General features: G+C 46.2%; 1 protein-coding gene across 13 annotated transcripts in view; it reads right to left on the bottom strand.

Moving 5' to 3' along the window:
• The window catches only part of LOC139249565 (zinc finger protein 462-like), a 302212-nt gene extending 284276 nt beyond the window's left edge, over window positions 1–17936 (bottom strand). For all 13 annotated transcript variants that reach the window (XR_011591209.1, XR_011591210.1, XR_011591205.1 and 10 more), the window contains exon 1: window positions 17682–17936. Coding sequence is in view for 5 of the 13 variants with exons in the window: in XM_070872509.1 (XP_070728610.1) it covers window positions 17682–17835 (154 nt within the window). In the remaining 8 variants the exon portion in view is untranslated. The remainder of the gene's footprint in view (window positions 1–17681) is intronic.
• Window positions 17937–18808: the final 872 nt, after the last annotated feature.

The raw sequence follows: 18808 nt of genomic DNA, 5'->3' as shown, positions 1-18808 counted from the left end.
TAAATTGAATTTTATTATGTTTTTGTATGTTTTAAAACTCTTACGCCTACTTTTATCGGGCGCAAGAGTTTTGAGTACATTTGCTGGGCAAGATATAGGTAAATACTGCAATCTTGCCCGTGCAAATGTCCTCGCTCCCGAGATATGGAAGATCTGTTAAGCACCAGCTTGACAGATCAGAAAAGCCGGTTTTCAGCGCATGTGCATAGTGCGCTGAAAACCGGCTTTTGCAATGCCTTCCCAGGTCCGTACACACTCCGTACGGACCTGGGGAGGCCGGGATTTCCAGGCCAATGTGATCAGACTCGAGTAAAGAGCACTAAGATGCAAGGCAGGTCTTTTAAATTTTTGCAATGTGCCTGGAGCACCAACTTTAAAAGGGAATCTTTTAAACCTCTAGCATGAGTCTCATTCTGGTGAATCTGACAAGGCTGCCAACGTGCATCGGAGCCTTAGGAGTGGAACAAATGCGATGGTTTAATTCTATTGGGAACTTCCTAATATTCATAGTGATAAAACAAGGTTGTATTTGTGCATATCTGTAATGCAGATGCAGGGTCAAAATATACTTTAGTTTCAATAAAATGTGTTTCAATAACCTTAGCAGATATCCTAATCTTGATGGCATGTTGATGGTATCTAAAGGTTAAGACATGGCAGGAGAGCTCGGTCACGTGATATGCTCCTCCTGTACCATGTGGGAACTCGGGGACACTTCCGGTGTCCCTGGGCGCTACGTGTGTGGGAAGTGTATCCGCCTCGAGCTCTTGATGGTCCGCGTTGCGGAGTTGGAGCTGAGGGTGGATTCACTCTGGAGCATCCACGATGCTGAGAATGACGTGAGTATCACGTGTAGTGAGTTGGTCTTACCGCAGGAGAAGGGTCCACAGCCAGATAGGGAATGGAAGACCAGCAGGAAGAGCAGTGCAAGGAAGGTAGTGCAGGGGTCCCCTGTGGTCATCCCCCTGCAAAACAGATACACTGCTTTGAGTACTGTTGGGGGGGATGACTCATCAGGGGAGGGCAGCAGCAACCAAGTTCATGGCACCGTGGCTGGCTCTGCTGCACAGGAGGGCAGGAAAAAGATTGGGAGTGCGATAGTGATAGGGGATTCGATGGTGAGGGGAATAGATAGGCGTTTCTGCGGCCGCAACCGAGACTCCAGGATGGTATGTTGCCTCCCTGGTGCAATGGTCAAGGATGTCTCGGAGCGGGTGCAGGACATTCTAAAATGGGAGGGAGAACAGCCAGTTGTTGTGGTGCACATTGGTACCAACGACATAGGTAAAAAAAGGGATGAGGTCCTACAAAAAGAAGTTAAGGAGCTAGGAGCTAAATTAAAAAGTAGGACCTCAAAAGTAGTAATCTCGGGATTGCTACCAGTGCCATGTGCTAGTCAGAGTAGGAATCGCAGGATAGCTCAGATGAATACGAGGCTTGAGCAGTGGTGCAGCAGGGAGAGATTCAAATTCCTGGGGTATTGGAACCGGTTCTGGGGGAGGTGGGACCAGTACAAACCGGATGGTCTGCACCTGGGCAGGACCGGAACCAATGTCTTAGGGGGAAATGTTTGCTAGTGCTGTTGGGGAGGAGTTAAACTAATATTGCAGGGGGATGGGAACCTATGCAGGGAGACAGAGGGAGACAAAAATGAGGCAAAAGCAAAAGACAGAAAGGAGATGAGGAAAAGTAGAGGGCAGAGAAACCCAAGGCAAAGAACAAAAAGGGCCACTGTACAGCAAAATTCTAAAAGGACAAAGGGTGTTAAAAAAGCAAGCCTGAAGGCTTTGTGTCTTAATGCAAGGAGTATCCGCAATAAGGTGGATGAATTAACTGTGCAAATAGATGTTAACAAATATGATGTGATTAGGATTACGGAGACGTGGCTCCAGGATGATCAGGGCTGGGAACTCAACATCCAAGGGTATTCAACATTCAGGAAAGATAGAATAAAAGGAAAAGGAGGTGGGGTAGCATTGCTGGTTAAAGAGGAGATTAATGCAATAGTTAGGAAAGACATTAGCTTGGATGATGTGGAATCTATATGGGTAGAGCTGCAGAACACCAAAGGGCAAAAAACGTTCGTGGGAGTTGTGTACAGACCTCCAAACAGTAGTAGTGATGTTGGGGAGGGCATCAAACAGGAAATTAGGGGTGCGTGCAATAAAGGTGCAGCAGTTATAATGGGTGACTTTAATATGCACATAGATTGGGCTAACCAAACTGGAAGCAATACGGTGGAGGAGGATTTCCTGGAGTGCATAAGGGATGGTTTTCTAGACCAATATGTCGAGGAACCAACTAGGGGGGAGGCCATCTTAGACTGGGTGTTGTGTAATGAGAGAGGATTAATTAACAATCTCATTGTGCGAGGCCCCTTGGGGAAGAGTGACCATAATATGGTGGAATTCTACATTAGGATGGAGAATGAAACAGTTAATTCAGAGACCATGGTCCAGAACTTAAAGAAGGGTAACTTTAAAGGTATGAGGCGTGAATTGGCTAACATAGATTGGCGAATGATACTTAAGGGGTTGACTATGGATGGGCAATGGCAGACATTTAGAGACCGCATGGATTAATTACAACAATTGTACATTCCTGTCTGGCGTAAAAATAAAAAAGGGAAGGTGGCTCAACCGTGGCTATCAAGGGAAATCATGGATAGTATTAAAGCCAAGGAAGTGGCATACAAATTGGCCAGAAATAGCAGCGAACCTGGGGACTGGGAGAAATTTAGAACTCAGCAGAGGAGGACAAAGGGTTTGATTAGGGCAGGGAAAATGGAGTACGAGAAGAAGCTTGCAGGGAACATTAAGGCGGATTGCAAAAGTTTCTCTAGTTATGTGAAGAGAAAAAGGTTAGTAAAGACAAACGTAGGTCCCCTGCAGTCAGAATCAGGGGAAGTCATAAAGGGGAACAAAGAAATGGCAGACCTATTGAACAAGTACTTTGGTTCAGTATTCACTAAGGAGGACACAAACAACCTTCCGGATATAAAAGGGGTCAGAGGGTCTAGTAAGGAGGAGGAACTGAGGGAAATCTTTATTAGTCGGGAAATTGTGTTGGGGAAATTGATGGGATTGAAGGCCGATAAATCCCCAGGGCCTGATGGACTGCATCCCAGAGTACTTAAGGAGATGGCCTTGGAAATAGCGGATGCATTGACAGTCATTTTCCAACATTCCATTGACTCTGGATCAGTTCCTATCGAGTGGAGGGTAGCCAATGTAACCCCACTTTTTAAAAAAAGGAGGGAGAGAAAGCAGGGAATTATAGACCTCAGTAGTGGGTAAAATGATGGAATCAATTATTAAGGATGTCATAGCAGCGCATTTGGAAAATGGTGACATGATAGGTCCAAGTCAGCATGGATTTGTGAAAGAGAGATCATGCTTGACAAATCTTCTGGAATTTTTTGAGGATGTTTCCAGTAAAGTGGACAAAGGAGAACCAGTTGATGTGGTATATTTGGACTTTCAGAAGGCTTTCGACAAGGTCCCACACAAGAGATTAATGTGCAAAGTTAAAGCACATGGGATTGGGGGTAGTGTGCTGACGTGGATTGAGAACTGGTTGTCAGACAGGAAGCAAAGAGTAGGAGTAAATGGGTACTTTTCAGAATGGCAGGCAGTGACTAGTGGGGTACCGCAAGGTTCTGTGCTGGGGCCCCAGCTGTTTACACTGTACATTAATGATTTAGACGAGGGGATTAAATGTAGTATCTCCAAATTTGCGGATGACACTAAGTTGGGTGGCAGTGTGAGCTGCGAGGAGGATGCTATGAGGCTGCAGAGTGACTTGGATAGGTTAGGTGAGTGGGCAAATGCGTGGCAGATGAAGTATAATGTGGATAAATGTGAGGTTATCCACTTTGGTTGTAAAAACAGAGAGACAGACTATTATCTGAATGATGACAGATTAGGAAAAGGGGAGGTGCAAAGAGACCTGGGTGTCATGGTACATCAGTCATTGAAGGTTGGCATGCAGGTTAGGCAGGCGGTTAAGAAAGCAAATGGCATGTTGGCCTTCATAGCGAGGGGATTTGAGTACAGGGGCAGGGAGGTGTTGCTACAGTTGTACAGGGCCTTGGTGAGGCCACACCTGGAGTATTGTGTACAGTTTTGGTCTCCTAACTTGAGGAAGGACATTCTTGCTATTGAGGGAGTGCAGCGAAGATTCACCAGACTGATTACTGGGATGGTGGGACTGACCTATCAAGAGAGACTGGATCGACTGGGCTTGTATTCACTGGAGTTCAGAAGAGTGAGAGGGGACCTCATAGAAACGTTTAAAATTCTGACGGGTTTGGACAGGTTGGATGCAGGAAGAATGTTCCCAATGTTGGGGAAGTCCAGAACCAGGGGTCACAGTCTAAGGATAAGGGGTAAGCCATTTAGGACCGAGATGAGGAGAAACTTCTTCACCCAGAGAGTGGTGAACCTGTGGAATTCTCTACCACAGAAAGTAGTTGAGGCCAATTCACTAAATATATTCAAAAGGGAGTTCGATGAAGTCCTTACTACTCGGGGGATCAGGGGGTATGGCGTGAAAGCAGGAAGGGGGTACTGAAGTTTCATGTTCAGCCATGAACTCATTAAATGGCGGTGCAGGCTAGAAGGGCTGAATGGCCTGCTCCTGCACCTATTTTCTATGTTTCTATATTGGATGATGAGTTATTTTACAAGGACAATACTGTTCTACCATGTTATGCACACGATTATTCTGCTAAGGTAGAACTGTTCCTTGAAGACCAAAACTTCTAATTAGTGTGCAATTGTAGCTTGGTCAGGAAATTTTGCCGATTGGAATGTGCTCTTCAATTTCAGGTTACAACTCAGAAGCCTAGCCCACATAGGCAGCGTTCTTCTTCTGGTTTACCTTTCCAGAAGGCGTAACCATCCCCTTGTTCCTCGAGCTGGCCTTCCACTGCCTGCCGGGTCTTGTTTAGGGCAACGATGTCTATGTCGGATCGTCTGAGATCCCGGGCATCGATAGTAGTGCGGCGTTCCGGTTTGTTGCTGTTGGGGTTGTCCATGAGGGTCCGGACGTTCCAGGTCTCGAACTTCATTTTAAAGGATGGAAGATGCCTGTGCGCGAGTTCTTTTAACGTGGGGTGGCCATTGCACGTCAGCTACCACACAGGTTTGACAGAACAAGGTCTTCGTTCAATGGCAAGGGGATCCAAGATGATTGGAGATGCATGGGCCACACACACAGACACATTCCTACTGTCCACTCCTTGTGGAATAAACGAATGCCTCATGACCCTTCGGCACACCTTAGCCGGAACCAGTGTGCTACTGTCATCAGTGCATACACCCCAACACTGGAAGCTGCAGACAAGACCAAAGAGGAATTCTACTCCAACCTTGAACAATCCTTGACCCAAGTCCCAACGAGCGATAAGTTGATCCTCCTTGGCGACTTTAACACCAGAGTAGAAAGGACTTAGACCTCTGGGGAGGTGTGATTGGCAGAGAGGGGGGGTAGGGAAATCCACCTCAACAGTACCTTCCTCCTGACAAAATGCTTGGAACATGGTCTTATCATAACCAACACCTTGTTCCGTCAGAGAGACAAGTACAAGGCCTCACAGCAACACCCTCGCTCTAAGCACTGGCATTTGCTAGACAACGTCATTGTCCGAGCGAGGGATCGCAAGGACATGTGCATCACCCGCATCATGATAGGAGCTGACGACTGCCGGACCGACCACCGCCTAATCCGTTCTGTCATTTCCATCAATGTAGCCCCAGAAGTGAAATGCTGCTGCAGGAAAATCAATGCCGGAGCAGTCAAAGACCCTGCTAAGAAAGCCCTATTCAGCCAGCGCCTCACAACCAACTCGACGACTTCCAGTGAACTGGAGACGCAGAGTATCCACAGCACCTGGTCTGCCCTCAGAGTTTCAATAATTAGCACCTGTGAAGAGACGCTTGGTCACTCCACCAGGAAACATCAAGATTGGTTCGACGAGAACGACCAGGAGCTAATAAGCTGCAAGCGCAAAGCATTCTTGAACTGGAAACAGCAACACAACTCGAGAGCAAGAAAGCAGCTCCATAGACGTCTGAAGGCAGAGGTCCAACATAAAACTTGCGACCTAAAGAACATATGGTCGGTGGAAAAAACACAGGAGATTCAGCAACTAGGCAACAACCATGACGTGCGTGGATTCTTTAGCGCAGTCAAGACCACCTACGGCCCAAGCACCCAAGGTCCTACCCCACTGAGGGCAAAGAACGCAGAGGTACTCATCAAGGACAGAAAGGCAGTCAGTGCCCACTGGAAGGAGCACTTCGAAGATCTCCTGCGACCTGCCACCGTCTCAGCACAACCTTAGCCCAGCATGAGATTGAAAAGGCCATCCGACAATTGAAGAACAACAAGGCCTCAGGAGCAAATGGAATCCCCGTGAAGCACTAAAAGCATGGCGGAGAAGCACTATTGGTGTGAATCCATGAACTCATTTCTCTTATTTGGAAGGAGGAGAGTGTTGTGTATGGAGAAAGAGTCAAAATGTACACTGTGAGCTCAAAGTAAAGTGTGACCGTAGTCTTTTATTGCAGGTCCCCAGAGTGCCTCTCCAACCGGTGAAGCCTCCTTAAGTACCTGTGCTCCCAAGGGATTATGGGATCCTTTTGGACTCCAGGGGATGAGCCCTCTGGTGGTTGTACAGAGTAAATACAAGTTTACATATATAACAACACTTTCTCTCCCCTCCTCCCACCCCAAAGTCAATAGTGTAACTATTTACAATGTGAGTCGATCTGGGGCCCTTCTTGCCCTGGTTGATCCGTCTCGGTGTGAAAGCTGGTGTTGTTGAATCATTTGTTGGGCCCTCGCTGGGCTGCTGTGCAGCTGACCTTGCTGGGTTGCTGTGGATGATGGGTTCTTCTTTGTGGTCAACCATGGTGCCGGTGACCACTGGTGTGTATGTTGGGGGATCAAAAAAAGGTAGGGTCCAAGGTGGGTTGCTCAGGATAGTCCGTGAATCCGAGTTTGATTTGGTCCAAGTGTTTCCGGTGAATAAGTCCATTTGAAAGTTTGACCTGAAACACCCTGCTCCCCTCTTTGGCCACGACAGTGCCGGGAAGCCACTTGGGACCTTGCCCATAATTCAGTACAAATACAGGATCACTGATTTCAATCTCGCGTGACACATTTGCGCGATCATGATATGCACTTTGTTGAAGTCGCCTGCTCTCTACCTGTTCATGCAGATCAGGGTGAACTAACGAGAGCCTTGTATTAAGTGCTCTTTTCATGGGCAGTTCAGCAGGTAGGATCCCAGCAAGTGGTGTCTCGTGCGGTAGCTAAGCAGGACTCGGGATAGGCGAGTCTGCAGTGAGCCTTCAGTTACCCTCTTCAAGCCTTACTGATGGTTTGCACTGCTCTCTCTACCTGACCATTGGAAGCTAGTTTAAACGGAGCAGATGTGACATGTTTGATCCTGTTATGGATCATGAATTCTTTGAATTCAGCACTGGTAAAACATGGCCTGTTGTTACTCACCATGACATTGGGTAAGCCATGTGGAAATGTATTTTTATCCAAGCTGATACCATACGGTATTTGTGTGCCCTTTGCAATATATATATATCAAAATGGAGTCCTGGCCCTTCCAGAACTTTCTGCATTTGAGCAGTCAGCTTGCATAAACAGCTAAACCTGGTTTGAGATGGCTGATGGCCATCAGACAGCTAGGAGACAAGTCATGCTGAGACAAGTACCCCCCCCCCATGGTGCTTTCCTATTGTCTACACTACAGAAGTTCCATGTCACCCCACCCTTATCTTCTAGCCATTATCTCTTGCAGAGACCTCATCCATTTGATGCAAACAGATAAACTGACCAGGAAATTGAACTTTCCTGACACAATACAAGACAGGTGATAACCCATTACCTATGACTCATGGAGTAATGGCCTGGCTGGCCAACTGATAACCCTGACAAAAGGAAATATCTGGATACCATGTCAGGACCAGGATATAGTAATTAACTCTTTATCTGTATTCACTGACTGAGAGACAGAGCAATACACAGGGAGAGGCCATAACTTGGGTTTTACTGTATAAATATCTTGTTAAACTGAACCATTTCGGAGGTGTTCACTTAGCCCTTGACTGAGTGTAACCTGCCCCTTGCTAGCAAGTAAATTAAAGAAACTTCTACCGGAGCTGTAAGTGTCGGAGTCATTCTTTTCGGAGGTCGAGATTTCGACAGTTATAACTTGGAGGTTCCACCGAGATGCATACCCTCTGTCCTGTGAGTAAAACGGATACAGGCATAGTGCCTCTCCAGTGAAAGGCTTCAGTGGGCAAACAAGGTGAGCCTTTTGCTCACAAGAGGTTTCTTCACTGTTGAATCGCATATGTAATCTGTTGTCCACAGGGGAGGTACTGCAATCTACAAGACTCGGCATTTAAAAGCTAAAGGTATTTTTTATAACCATTTCTTTCTCAGCTCGCCAGCAGAAGAGAACAGGTTCTGGGAAAAAATCTCGAAACAGCCCGGGGAAGGTTTCAGTAGGTAAGGGAGTGCTAGTCGATCAAAAAGGGTTCCAGGTTCTTATGTGATATGATTTTTATTGTTTTTAATTCGGAAGGGGTTCTTATGTGATAAGACTAGAAAAAAAAAGAAAGCGCTAATCGATCAAAGAGTTTGGGTACGGAACCTTAAGTTTTATCAGTTTTTTATTAGGATAAGTTAAGAACTCGGTCTGTAGTGGCGTACAACGCAGACTGAGAATATTGTTTGTTGTCCTTGTTATACTGTTGTGTGCAATATCTTTGTGAGAGATTGCCATTAGAGAAACGGGAAGAGTCACTAGGGAAAGTTGTGATTCGGGAAAAAAAAACACAAGGATTGATTAAGAAAAGAAACAGTAACTGATTGATCAACTACGGTTGGTTCGTGCCAACATATCTCACACACCCAGACTGAGCCCGAATTAAGAGCCTTTTCAGGCCACGTAACGGCCAGGAGAAGTGGGCGTAGAGAACTCGGTTGGCCGAAAGGTTTGTGAGATCAGAAACTGTGGAAAATCTTAATCATCCAGAATGGGTGCCGGAGCAAGTTAAAACACCACAAAAGGCACACCAGCCTATGTCATGCTCCAGAATTGTGGTCAGTCTTCAATTGACCGAAGAAACAAAAACCGGTAAAGTGGACTAAGGGTGAAAACAGGCCATTTCCACCCGATGGTTCATTTAATTTAGAGAGAACAACATGTCTAGAGGAGTGTCTTATAAACAGAGATCCAGGTAAAAGAGAAAAAAAAAGGAAAGTAATAGAAAAGGCCTGGGTTCCGATTCTTCAAGCCCATGTAAAATTAACGGAGGAAGTAAATCAAATGTAAAATAAAAAGAGAACCTGATAGTGACTTATGGATTCAAAAAAAAAATAAAGCTAGCAAAAAAAAAAGCTTTATTGAATGGAGAGAGACTTGTGAATGTCTTGTCTTTGAATGAGAGTGCGTGAATGTCTTGTCTTTGAATGAGAGCGCTTCTGTGTTTTTTTCCTTGCGTCTGGAAACCTGTTTGGAAAGGTTGTGGAGCTGCCTGTTTGTTTGAGCTCCACCCACTTTTTCAAACAAAGTGAAGTTTTTTAACCCTTCATAGTGTTGTCCTGTATGTGGGAAGTTTAAGACATTTTAAGTTAGAAGCGCAGGTGTGAATTTATTCGGATGAGAGGTTACGGAGCTAGGAAATGCACAAAGGATGGGTTTGTTGAGACATGGTCCCAGTGGTTAAACGTTGTAATGCCTTTTTTTAAAAAAAAAGCCTTTGTGGGTCTCTCGAGGTGCAGGCTGGGGGAGTACACTCTCATTGTCCTTGGTGTAAAATCTTGGTACAAAAGCTTCTAGCTCAGTAAGAGGATTTTTTTGGATAAAGAGTGGCAGTACAATATTTCAATTGGGATTTTGAGATATTTCAGGTGATCTCCTTGATCAACATTTTGGGTGTATTGGAAAAATCTTGGGTTTGGAAGCCTTTTAATAAGATTAGAAAACAAGTACTTTACATTCTGTGATCTGTGAATCACTATAAGCATAAATGAGAAGTCCGTGTAACACACAGATTCGTCCAGTTCAGAAGCCCACACAAATGGAGGTTTGTCCATGACCTACGAGCTGTGAATGAATCGACTATATTCTCACAATGCTTAAAGAAGGATTTGGAATGAAGTATCCCGGAATGCTTTCCAGAGTCTTAAGCAGCCCCTTACTTCAGCACCAGCCTTGGGATTACCAGATTACACTAAGCTATTCAACTTATTTGTGCATCACAAGTCGGGTTTTGCACAATCTGTTTTGACTCAGTTACATGGGGACAGGCAGCAACCGGTAGCATATTTCAGTATCCAACTAGACCCAGTGGCACACGGACTACCAGGATGTCTTCCTTCATTGGCAGCAGCTTATTATGCTACGCAACAGGCTCAGACAATAACTCTAAATCATCAGACCATTTTGTATATCCCACACTCTGTCGAAATTTTACTGACTAAATGTGCCACCCAACACCTAACCTCCGCAAGAACCACTAAATACGAGGTCGAACTGTTATCAAATCCGAACCTCATCAAAAGATGCACTACCTTAAATCCAGCCACTCTACTCCCCACAGAAGACGACGGCGAACCCCAGTCATGTGAAATGGTAACCGAATTAGTGACTAAACCACGTATCAATCTAACAGATGTACCAATGTGTAACCCTGATCTAGTGTACTATGTTGACGGATCAGCCTTACGAAATGATAGGGGCCAACCTAGAGCGGCTTATGCAATTGTAACTCAGTTTAATGTTGTCGAAACAGCCTCTCTTCCAGACTCCTTTTCAGCCCAACAAGCCGAATTGTTTGCGTTAACTCGAGCCTGTATTCTGGCTGAAGGACACACAGTTAATATCTACACTGACTCCAGCTTTCATTCACAGATAAAGGAAGCCCAAGTCAAGCCAGCGGAAGGGAAGTGTCATAACCTGGAGCCAGGGGAATTCGTTTACATCAAGATTTTTAAAAGAAAAAGCAGTCTACAGCCAAGATTCGAAGGACCATACCAGGTCTTGCTGGCGACCAATACTGCAATCAAGGTAAAGGAAAGACCAACATGGATCCACGCATCCCATTGCAAACGGGCACCCGACCAGGAGGAAGGGAAGAAGGAACCAGAGGAACAGAAAAAGGAAGACTGAATAAGGAACTGTATGGACTATGGGGACTGATGGTGCTGGGCTTGACAGGGATTTACTTTACATTATTGATTGCACTAGGGGTACAGACCCGCCACCGAAGGGAATTGCACGTAAACGTATTTATGGCACTGAGTCATAGGTATGCTCAAGAAAGAAACTTGTCGAGTTGTTGGATATGTTCCCAGGTACCTGTCCACTCCAGGGGGGGTATTCCCCTGAGATCTGTCCCCTTTAACGAATCAGAAATGGTAGAATGGTTGACAGTACAAAATAGGACAAAACTAACTAAGGGGCCAGAAACGAAGGAGCAGACAGAATGGAGGTCGGCAGGGTATAAACTTACAGCCTTCCAGGGATGGTACCAGCCCAATGATGATAATAACCATCAGCCTCCCTTCCTAAGCATTACTCCCAGAATAGGAAATCCTGAAGGTATAATATGCCTAGTGAGTAATGAGACTAAAGGACCAGAAATGGGACGCAGCAAGTGTTCCCAAATGATTAAATGGCAAGCCACAACTAATCCCACCAAGAGTAAGATAGCAACCGTTGGCTGGACAACGGTCCATAACAAAGCCCCAGGTGAAGGGTGGGCAGGAGAGACCACTCGAGTAGGGACAGTGCGAAAGGACCAGGAGCTGATGTCCTATAATTGCACCTACTTTATTTGTGGCCATAAAGCCTACCCATGGTTACCAGCCAACTGGACAGGGTCCTGTTACTTAGGATATGTGGTACCCCTTATCAGATCAGTAAGGACTCTAAGGGAGGCCTATGGAAGTCATAGATTTAAACGGGATTTGACGTGTCTAAATGGAATATTCAAGGTAATGGTGCCACCCTATGGAATAGCATCGACCGAATGGCAGTTACGGGAACTGGCTAACTTAGTGGAGTCAGTAGCCAACCGCAACTTCCCAAGCCTTTGAAGGGATAAATGACGAAATGGTAGCTATTCGAACAGTGGCTCTCCAAAATCGTATGGCCTTAGATTATCTCATAGCTAAGGAGGGAGGAACATGCGCATTAATAGGTGAAGAATGCTGTACGTTTTCCCAGATAAATCAGAAGATATCGTCAGTCTAGCTGAAAACATCAGGAAAAAGGTAATAGAGTATAAACAGACAGTTGGCCAGGACGGTATCACCTTGTGGGGTTGGGCATCGGGATGGTTGGGAGCCCTGGGGAAATCTGTGGTACAGGGTTTGATCATATTCCTGCTGATAGTCTTCGCCCTGTATCTATTATTTGTCATCGTTAAGTGTTGCTGTGCCAGGGTGGGAGAAACTATGATACCTACCGAGACCACGGCTAGAGTTATGGTAGCAACAACTGCTGAGGGCTCTTGTGTGGAAATGGAAATGGAGAGACTGTACAAGATCAGAATGGATTAAGTTGTCCTTGTGAAGGACAAAATGGGGGAATGTAGAAATGTATTTTTGTCTCAGCTGATACCATACGGTATTTGTGTGCCCTTTGCAATATATATATATATCAAAATGGAGTCCTGGCCCTTCCAGAACTTTCTGCATTTGAGCAGTCAGCTTGCATAAACAGCTAAACCTGGTTTGAGATGGCTGATGGCCATCAGACAGCTAGGAGACAAGTCATGCTGAGACAAGTACCCCCCCCCATGGTGCTTTCCTATTGTCTACACTACAGAAGTTCCATGTCACCCCACCCTTATCTTCTAGCCATTATCTCTTGCAGAGACCTCATCTATTTGATGCAAACAGGTAAACTGACCAGGAAATTGAACTTTCCTGACACAATACAAGACAGATGATAGCCCAGGCTTGTCCAGGATTTGATCTGCCGAGCAATTGCTCACTCTCAAATGCTTCCATAACCATAGCTGGATCTGCGGGCTGCACCATTTCCACCCCCATGGTGGGCAATGGCAGCCTAAGAGCACAGCGCAATTTTCTGTGCCTGGCCTGTGGTGGATGGCGCAGTTGTATGCGGACAACTTGAGCGCCCATCTCTGAATACGGGTCGATGTGTTGGTATTTATCCCTTTACTCTCGGAAAACAGGGATACAAGTGGCTTATGGTCAGTTTCCAAATCGAATTTTAGCCCAAACAGGTATTGATGCATTTTCTTTACCTCAGACACACGCTAACGCTTCTTTCTCAATCATGCTGTAGGCTCTCAGCCTTAGGCAGACTCCTCGATGCATAAGCAACCGGTTGCAGTTTCCCAAAATCATTAGCTTGCTGCAATACACACACCCGATGCCATATGATGACGCATCACATGTTAGTACCAAGCGCTTACATGGATCATACAACACAAGCAATTTGTTTGAGCATAACAATTTTCTCGCTTTTACAAAGGCATTTTCTTGGCTTTTGCCCTAAACCCATTCGTCCCCTTTTCAAAGTAAGACATGCAATGGTTCGAACAGTGTGCTGAGACCCGGTAAGAAGTTATCAAAGTAGTTCAGGAGTCCCAGAAACGACCGCAGCTCCGTCACGTTCTGTGGCTTCGGTGCATTCTCGACTGCCTCCGTCTTCGCGTTGGTGGGCCTGATGCCGTCCGCCGCAATCCTCGTTCCCAGGAACTCCACTTCAGGCGCCAGGAAAATGCACTTCGAGCGTTTTAACCTGAGCCCCACGCGGTTGAGTCGACGAAGAACCTCCTCCAGGTTCTGCAGATGCTCGACTGTGTTCCCACCTGTGACCAAGATGTCGTCCTGGAAGACCATGGTGTGCGGGATCGACTTCAGTAAGCTTTCCATGTTTCTCTGGAATATCGCCTATGCCGATCGTATTCCAAACGGGCATCTGTTATAAACAAAAAGACCTTTTGTGCGTGTTGATGCAGATGATTCCGCCAGTTCCTGTGTTCATGTAGGCTGAAGTCAGATCCAGCTCCGTGAACGTCTTTCCTCCCGCCAGTGTTGCAAGGAGGTCATCGGCCTTTGGTAGTGGGTATCGGTCCTGCAGGGAGAAACGATTGTTACTTATTTTGTAATCGCCACAGATTCTGACGGTACCGTCTCCCTCAAGGACAGGCCCACTCGTTGAACTCAATCGGGGAAATGATGCCCTCTCTTTGCAGCCGGTCTAGCTCAATCTCTACCCCTTCTCTCATCATGTACTGTACTGCTCTCGCCTTGTGATGGATGGGTCGCGCCCCCGGAAATAGGTGGATCTGCACTTTTGCTCCTTGGAATTTCCCGATGCCTGGTTCGAACAGCGAAGGAAATTTGTTTAAGACCTGGGCACACGAAGTGTCGTCAGCGGGCGATAGTGCTCGGACGTCGTCCCAGTTCCAGCGTATCTTTCCCAGCCAGCTCTTGCCGAGCAGCGTGGGACCATCGCCCGGTACCACCCAGAGTGGCAGCTTGTGCACCGCTCCATCATAGGAGACCTTTACGGTAACACTGCCGATTACAGGAATTAATTCTTTTGTGCAAGTTCTTAGTTTCGTGTGAACTGGAGTGGCCTTGAGGCCTTGTTGCACCACAACCTTTCAAAGGTCTTTTTGCCCATGATGGACTGGCTCGCACCTGTGTCCAGCTCCATTGACACCGGGAGTCCATTTAGTTCAACATTCAGCATTATCGGGGGACAATTCGTGGTGAATGTGTGCACCCCATGTAGCTCTGCCTCCTCGATCTGAGGCTCTGGTTTGTCATGATCCTCCGTGGATTTGTCCTCCTCTGCAACATGGTGGTTTGCAGGTTGTAACAGGCTTTGCAGCTCGCCTGCACACTCGGAGGTGTCCCACTGTTCCACAGCCCTTGCAAACGTACTCTTTGAATCGGCATGAATGGAAACGATGATCACCTCTGCAGCGCCAACAAGGTGTTAATGGCCTTGCATTCATCACTCTTGATGGTGGACTCAGACATCTGTGGACATGCAGCTGCAGGCATGTGTAACCTGTCCTGTACGTTGCGATTCGAAAACAACATCACTTTGTTCACAGTACTTGTAGCAGCACTGTGTGCTGAGAGATTTGCTTTGTTTTCTCACTGGTGGCAATGATAGCCTGGGCTATCGCTATGGCCTTACTCAAGGTTGGAGTCTCTGTAGTCAAAAGTTTGCGAAGTATGGTTTCGTGGCCAATGCCAAGTACGAAAAAGTCTGAGCATGTGCTCCAAATTCGCAATGTCCTGCAAGGTGTCTTAGCTTGGTGACATAACTCACCACTTCCTGGCTTTCAGACCTTTTGTAGGTGTAGAACCGGTACCTCGCCATCAGAGCACTTTCCTTCGGATTCAAATGCTCTCAGACCAGTGTGCACAAATCGTCGTATGATTTCTCCGTGGGTTTCGCTGGAGTGAGTAGATTCTTCATGAGGCCATACTTTGGTGCCCCATAGACGGTGAGGAGGATCGCCCTTCGTTTGGCAGCGCTCTCTTCCCCATCTAGCTCGTTGGCCAAGAAGTATTGGTCAAGTCGCTCCACAAAAGTTTCCCAATCATCTCCCTCCGAAAATTTCTCCAGGATGCCCACTGTTCTCTGCATCTTTGGGTTCGCTATCTGTATCTCGTCGCGAGTTGGTGTATGGAGAAAGAGTCAAACAGTACACTGTGAGCTCACAGTAAAATGTGACCATAGTCTTTTATTTCCAGAGTGCCTCTCCAACCTGTTAAGCCTCCTTAAATACCTGTGCTCCCAAGGGATTGTGGGATCCCTTGGACTCCAGGGGATAAGCTCTCTGGTGGCTATACAGAGTAAATAAAAGTTTACATATATAACAGAGCATGCCGGGGATCTCAGACGCTGTAATCGTGACCATCAAGAAAGGTGACAAGTTCGATTACAGTAATTAGAGGAGTTTCCTTGCTGTCTGCCACAGGGAACGTCATCGTAAGAATCCTCCTCAATCGCCTTCTCCCAGTGGCTGAAGAGCCCCTCCCAGAGTCGCAATGCAGATTCCGCCCACTAAAGGAGCACAATGGACATGATCTTCATTGCGTGTCAAATTCAAGAGAAATGGAGGGAGCAGCACTAACCCCTGTACATGGCCTTCTTTAATCTCACCAAGGCCTTCGACACGGTCGATCGTGAGGGATTATGGAGTGTCTTCCTCAAATTCGGCTGCCCTCAAAATTTCATTTCCATCCTTCACCTGCTTCACTATGACATGCAAGCCCTGATCCTGACCAACTGATCCACCACAGATCCAATACACTTGCGGACCGGGGTCAAGCAAGGCTGTGTCATCGCACCAACGCTCTTCTCAATCTAACTTGCTGCAATGCTCCATCTCACCCTCAATAAGCTCCCCGCTGGAATAGAGCTAATCTACAGAACAAACAGGAAATTATTCTACCTCCGTCGTCTCGAGTCGAGATCCAAGGTCGTCCTATCCTCTGTCATTGAATTACAGTATGCAGATGACGCTCGAGTTTGTGCACACTCTGAGGTTGAACAGCGTGGACTATATCCTCAGGAGCCTACGGTCAACAAGGGCAGACGTCGATGACAAAGTCCAACAGCGCCTTCAGTGTGCCAGTGCAGCCTTCGGTCGCCTGAGGAAGGTGGTGTTTGAAGACCAGGACCTCAAACCCGGCACCAAGCTCATGGTCTACAAAGCAGTAGCGATACCCACCCTCCTATATGTCTCAGAGACATGGATTATGTACAGCAGGCACCTCAAAGCGCTGGAGAGGTACCACCAACGCTGCCCCCGCAAGATTCTGCAAATCCATTGGTAGGATAGGCGCACTAATGTCAGTATTCTCACTCAGGCCAACAACCCCAGCATTGAAGCATTGACCACGCTCGATCAGCTCTGATGGACAGGCCACATTGTCCGCATGCTCGATACTAGACTTCCAAAACAAGCGCTCTACTCAGAGCTCCGACACGGCACGCAAGTCCCAGGTGGGCAGAGAAAATGCTTCAAGGAAACCCTCAAAGCCTCCTTGAAAAAGTCAACATCCCCACCGACACCTGGGAATCCCTGGTCCAAGACCGCTCAAAATGGAGAAACATCCGGGAAGGCACCGAACACCTTGAGTCTCTTCGCCAGGAGCACGTGGAAGCTAAGCGCAAACAGCGGAAGGAGCACACGACAACCCAAGCAGCCACCCACCCGTCCCTCCAACCATCGACTACCCCACACCTGTGACAGGGACTGTAGATCCCGCATTGGACTCAGTCACCCGAGAACTCATTAGTGTGGAAGCAAGTCATGCTCGACTCTGAGAGACTGCTTAAGTAGAAGACAACTCAGGACCCAGATGCAATAATTAACAATATAAAATTCTTGATAGTAGCTTTTGTTTTAAGAGTCAAATTTATTACCTTATACTGAGTAATGGGCAAGACATGCACTTCAACAATCACTCGCATTTATATAAAGCTTTTAATCAAGTAACGGCTGCCATTATAAAAGATGAAAAAATTCAAACAAATTATCTGGTTAAAGATATCCATCCATGAGGTTTAAACTCTCAACCCAGCAGTCCTTTGCAGAGCTTTAAATATGAAATACTTAATTGGAAGAGGACCTTACTTTTGTGCTCCAGAATGTGATTGATCAGCCTGCTTTTGTGCTTGGTGTAGTAGAGGCACACAGGACAATGCAATACTCCAGATTTCTCCTCAGTTGAAGCTAGGCCAAAATCTTCCTTAATGAGAAGAGTGTTCTCATTTTCACTCCCCGTCATACCACAATTTTCTTCAAAAGGTGTCTTTATCCATCTTCTTTGTAGAACAACTCTGATCACTGACTGTGAGTTCACATTCTCAGCATGCAGAAGTAAGGGCATTTCTGGTAATAAATCAAAGAAGAAAATAAAGAGGAATCTTGCAATGTTCTTCTCAGACAGCAACACAATGTAAGTAAAACTGACTTGTCCTAATTTTTATTTTCTAAACTTTTCAAATATTACATTTTGAAAAATAGCCCAAGCATTTTGCCAGGTAGATGCTGAAGAAATTTTAAAAGATGGGCCAAGTAGAAGTAAATTATAATACTTAAAAATTGAGACAAAAAAGAACTCAGAAACCATAACTAACAAAAAAGCAGAGGAGAAAGAAAAACTACTGGAGCTAGGAAAAGATCACAAGACTGAACCAGATTCTATATCTTGGAAAGATTCCGGCAACTAAAATATCAAAGAGAAAACGCCATCATCGGAAGGCCAAGTATCAGTATGGCCTTGCCATAAAAACATACACTTACAAGCTACCTTGTGTTCAGCAAGAACCAATGCAGTCATGTGCTCTGTTTTTTTTGGAGCAGGCTGCTCTTTTTGGCCTAAATTGAAAAACCAGAGTTTCCCCAATCAATTTGCACCAGTGTAACTCAGTTAGTTACAATTTTTTTTAGGTCAGTTTTTTTTCAGCCAAAGGGGGCGTAACCAGCCACCAGCGCCAATTCTGGTCATTTATGGAAGTTTGGCCAGCTGAGAGTTACTCCAGTTCTCCAGAAAACCCTTGGAGAGTTAAATAAATTGTCACAAATAAGAAAATCGGGGGGGGGAAGAAAGGGAGAGAGAGAGAGAGAGAGAGAGAGAGAGAGAGAGAGAGAGAGAGAGAGAGGACACCAAGGACCGAACCGGCAAGCCCTTCGGGCGGGGTTGGAGATAAGTTGCTGTTGTGTGTTTTTCAATTCTTTTAATGTGTTGGGAGCTGGCT

This window comes from Pristiophorus japonicus, unplaced genomic scaffold (assembly GCF_044704955.1).
Source record: "Pristiophorus japonicus isolate sPriJap1 unplaced genomic scaffold, sPriJap1.hap1 HAP1_SCAFFOLD_325, whole genome shotgun sequence".
Taxonomy (NCBI): domain Eukaryota; kingdom Metazoa; phylum Chordata; class Chondrichthyes; family Pristiophoridae; genus Pristiophorus; species Pristiophorus japonicus.
The sequence above is the reverse complement of the archived record's forward strand: the minus strand, read 5'-3'. Positions and strand labels throughout refer to the sequence as shown.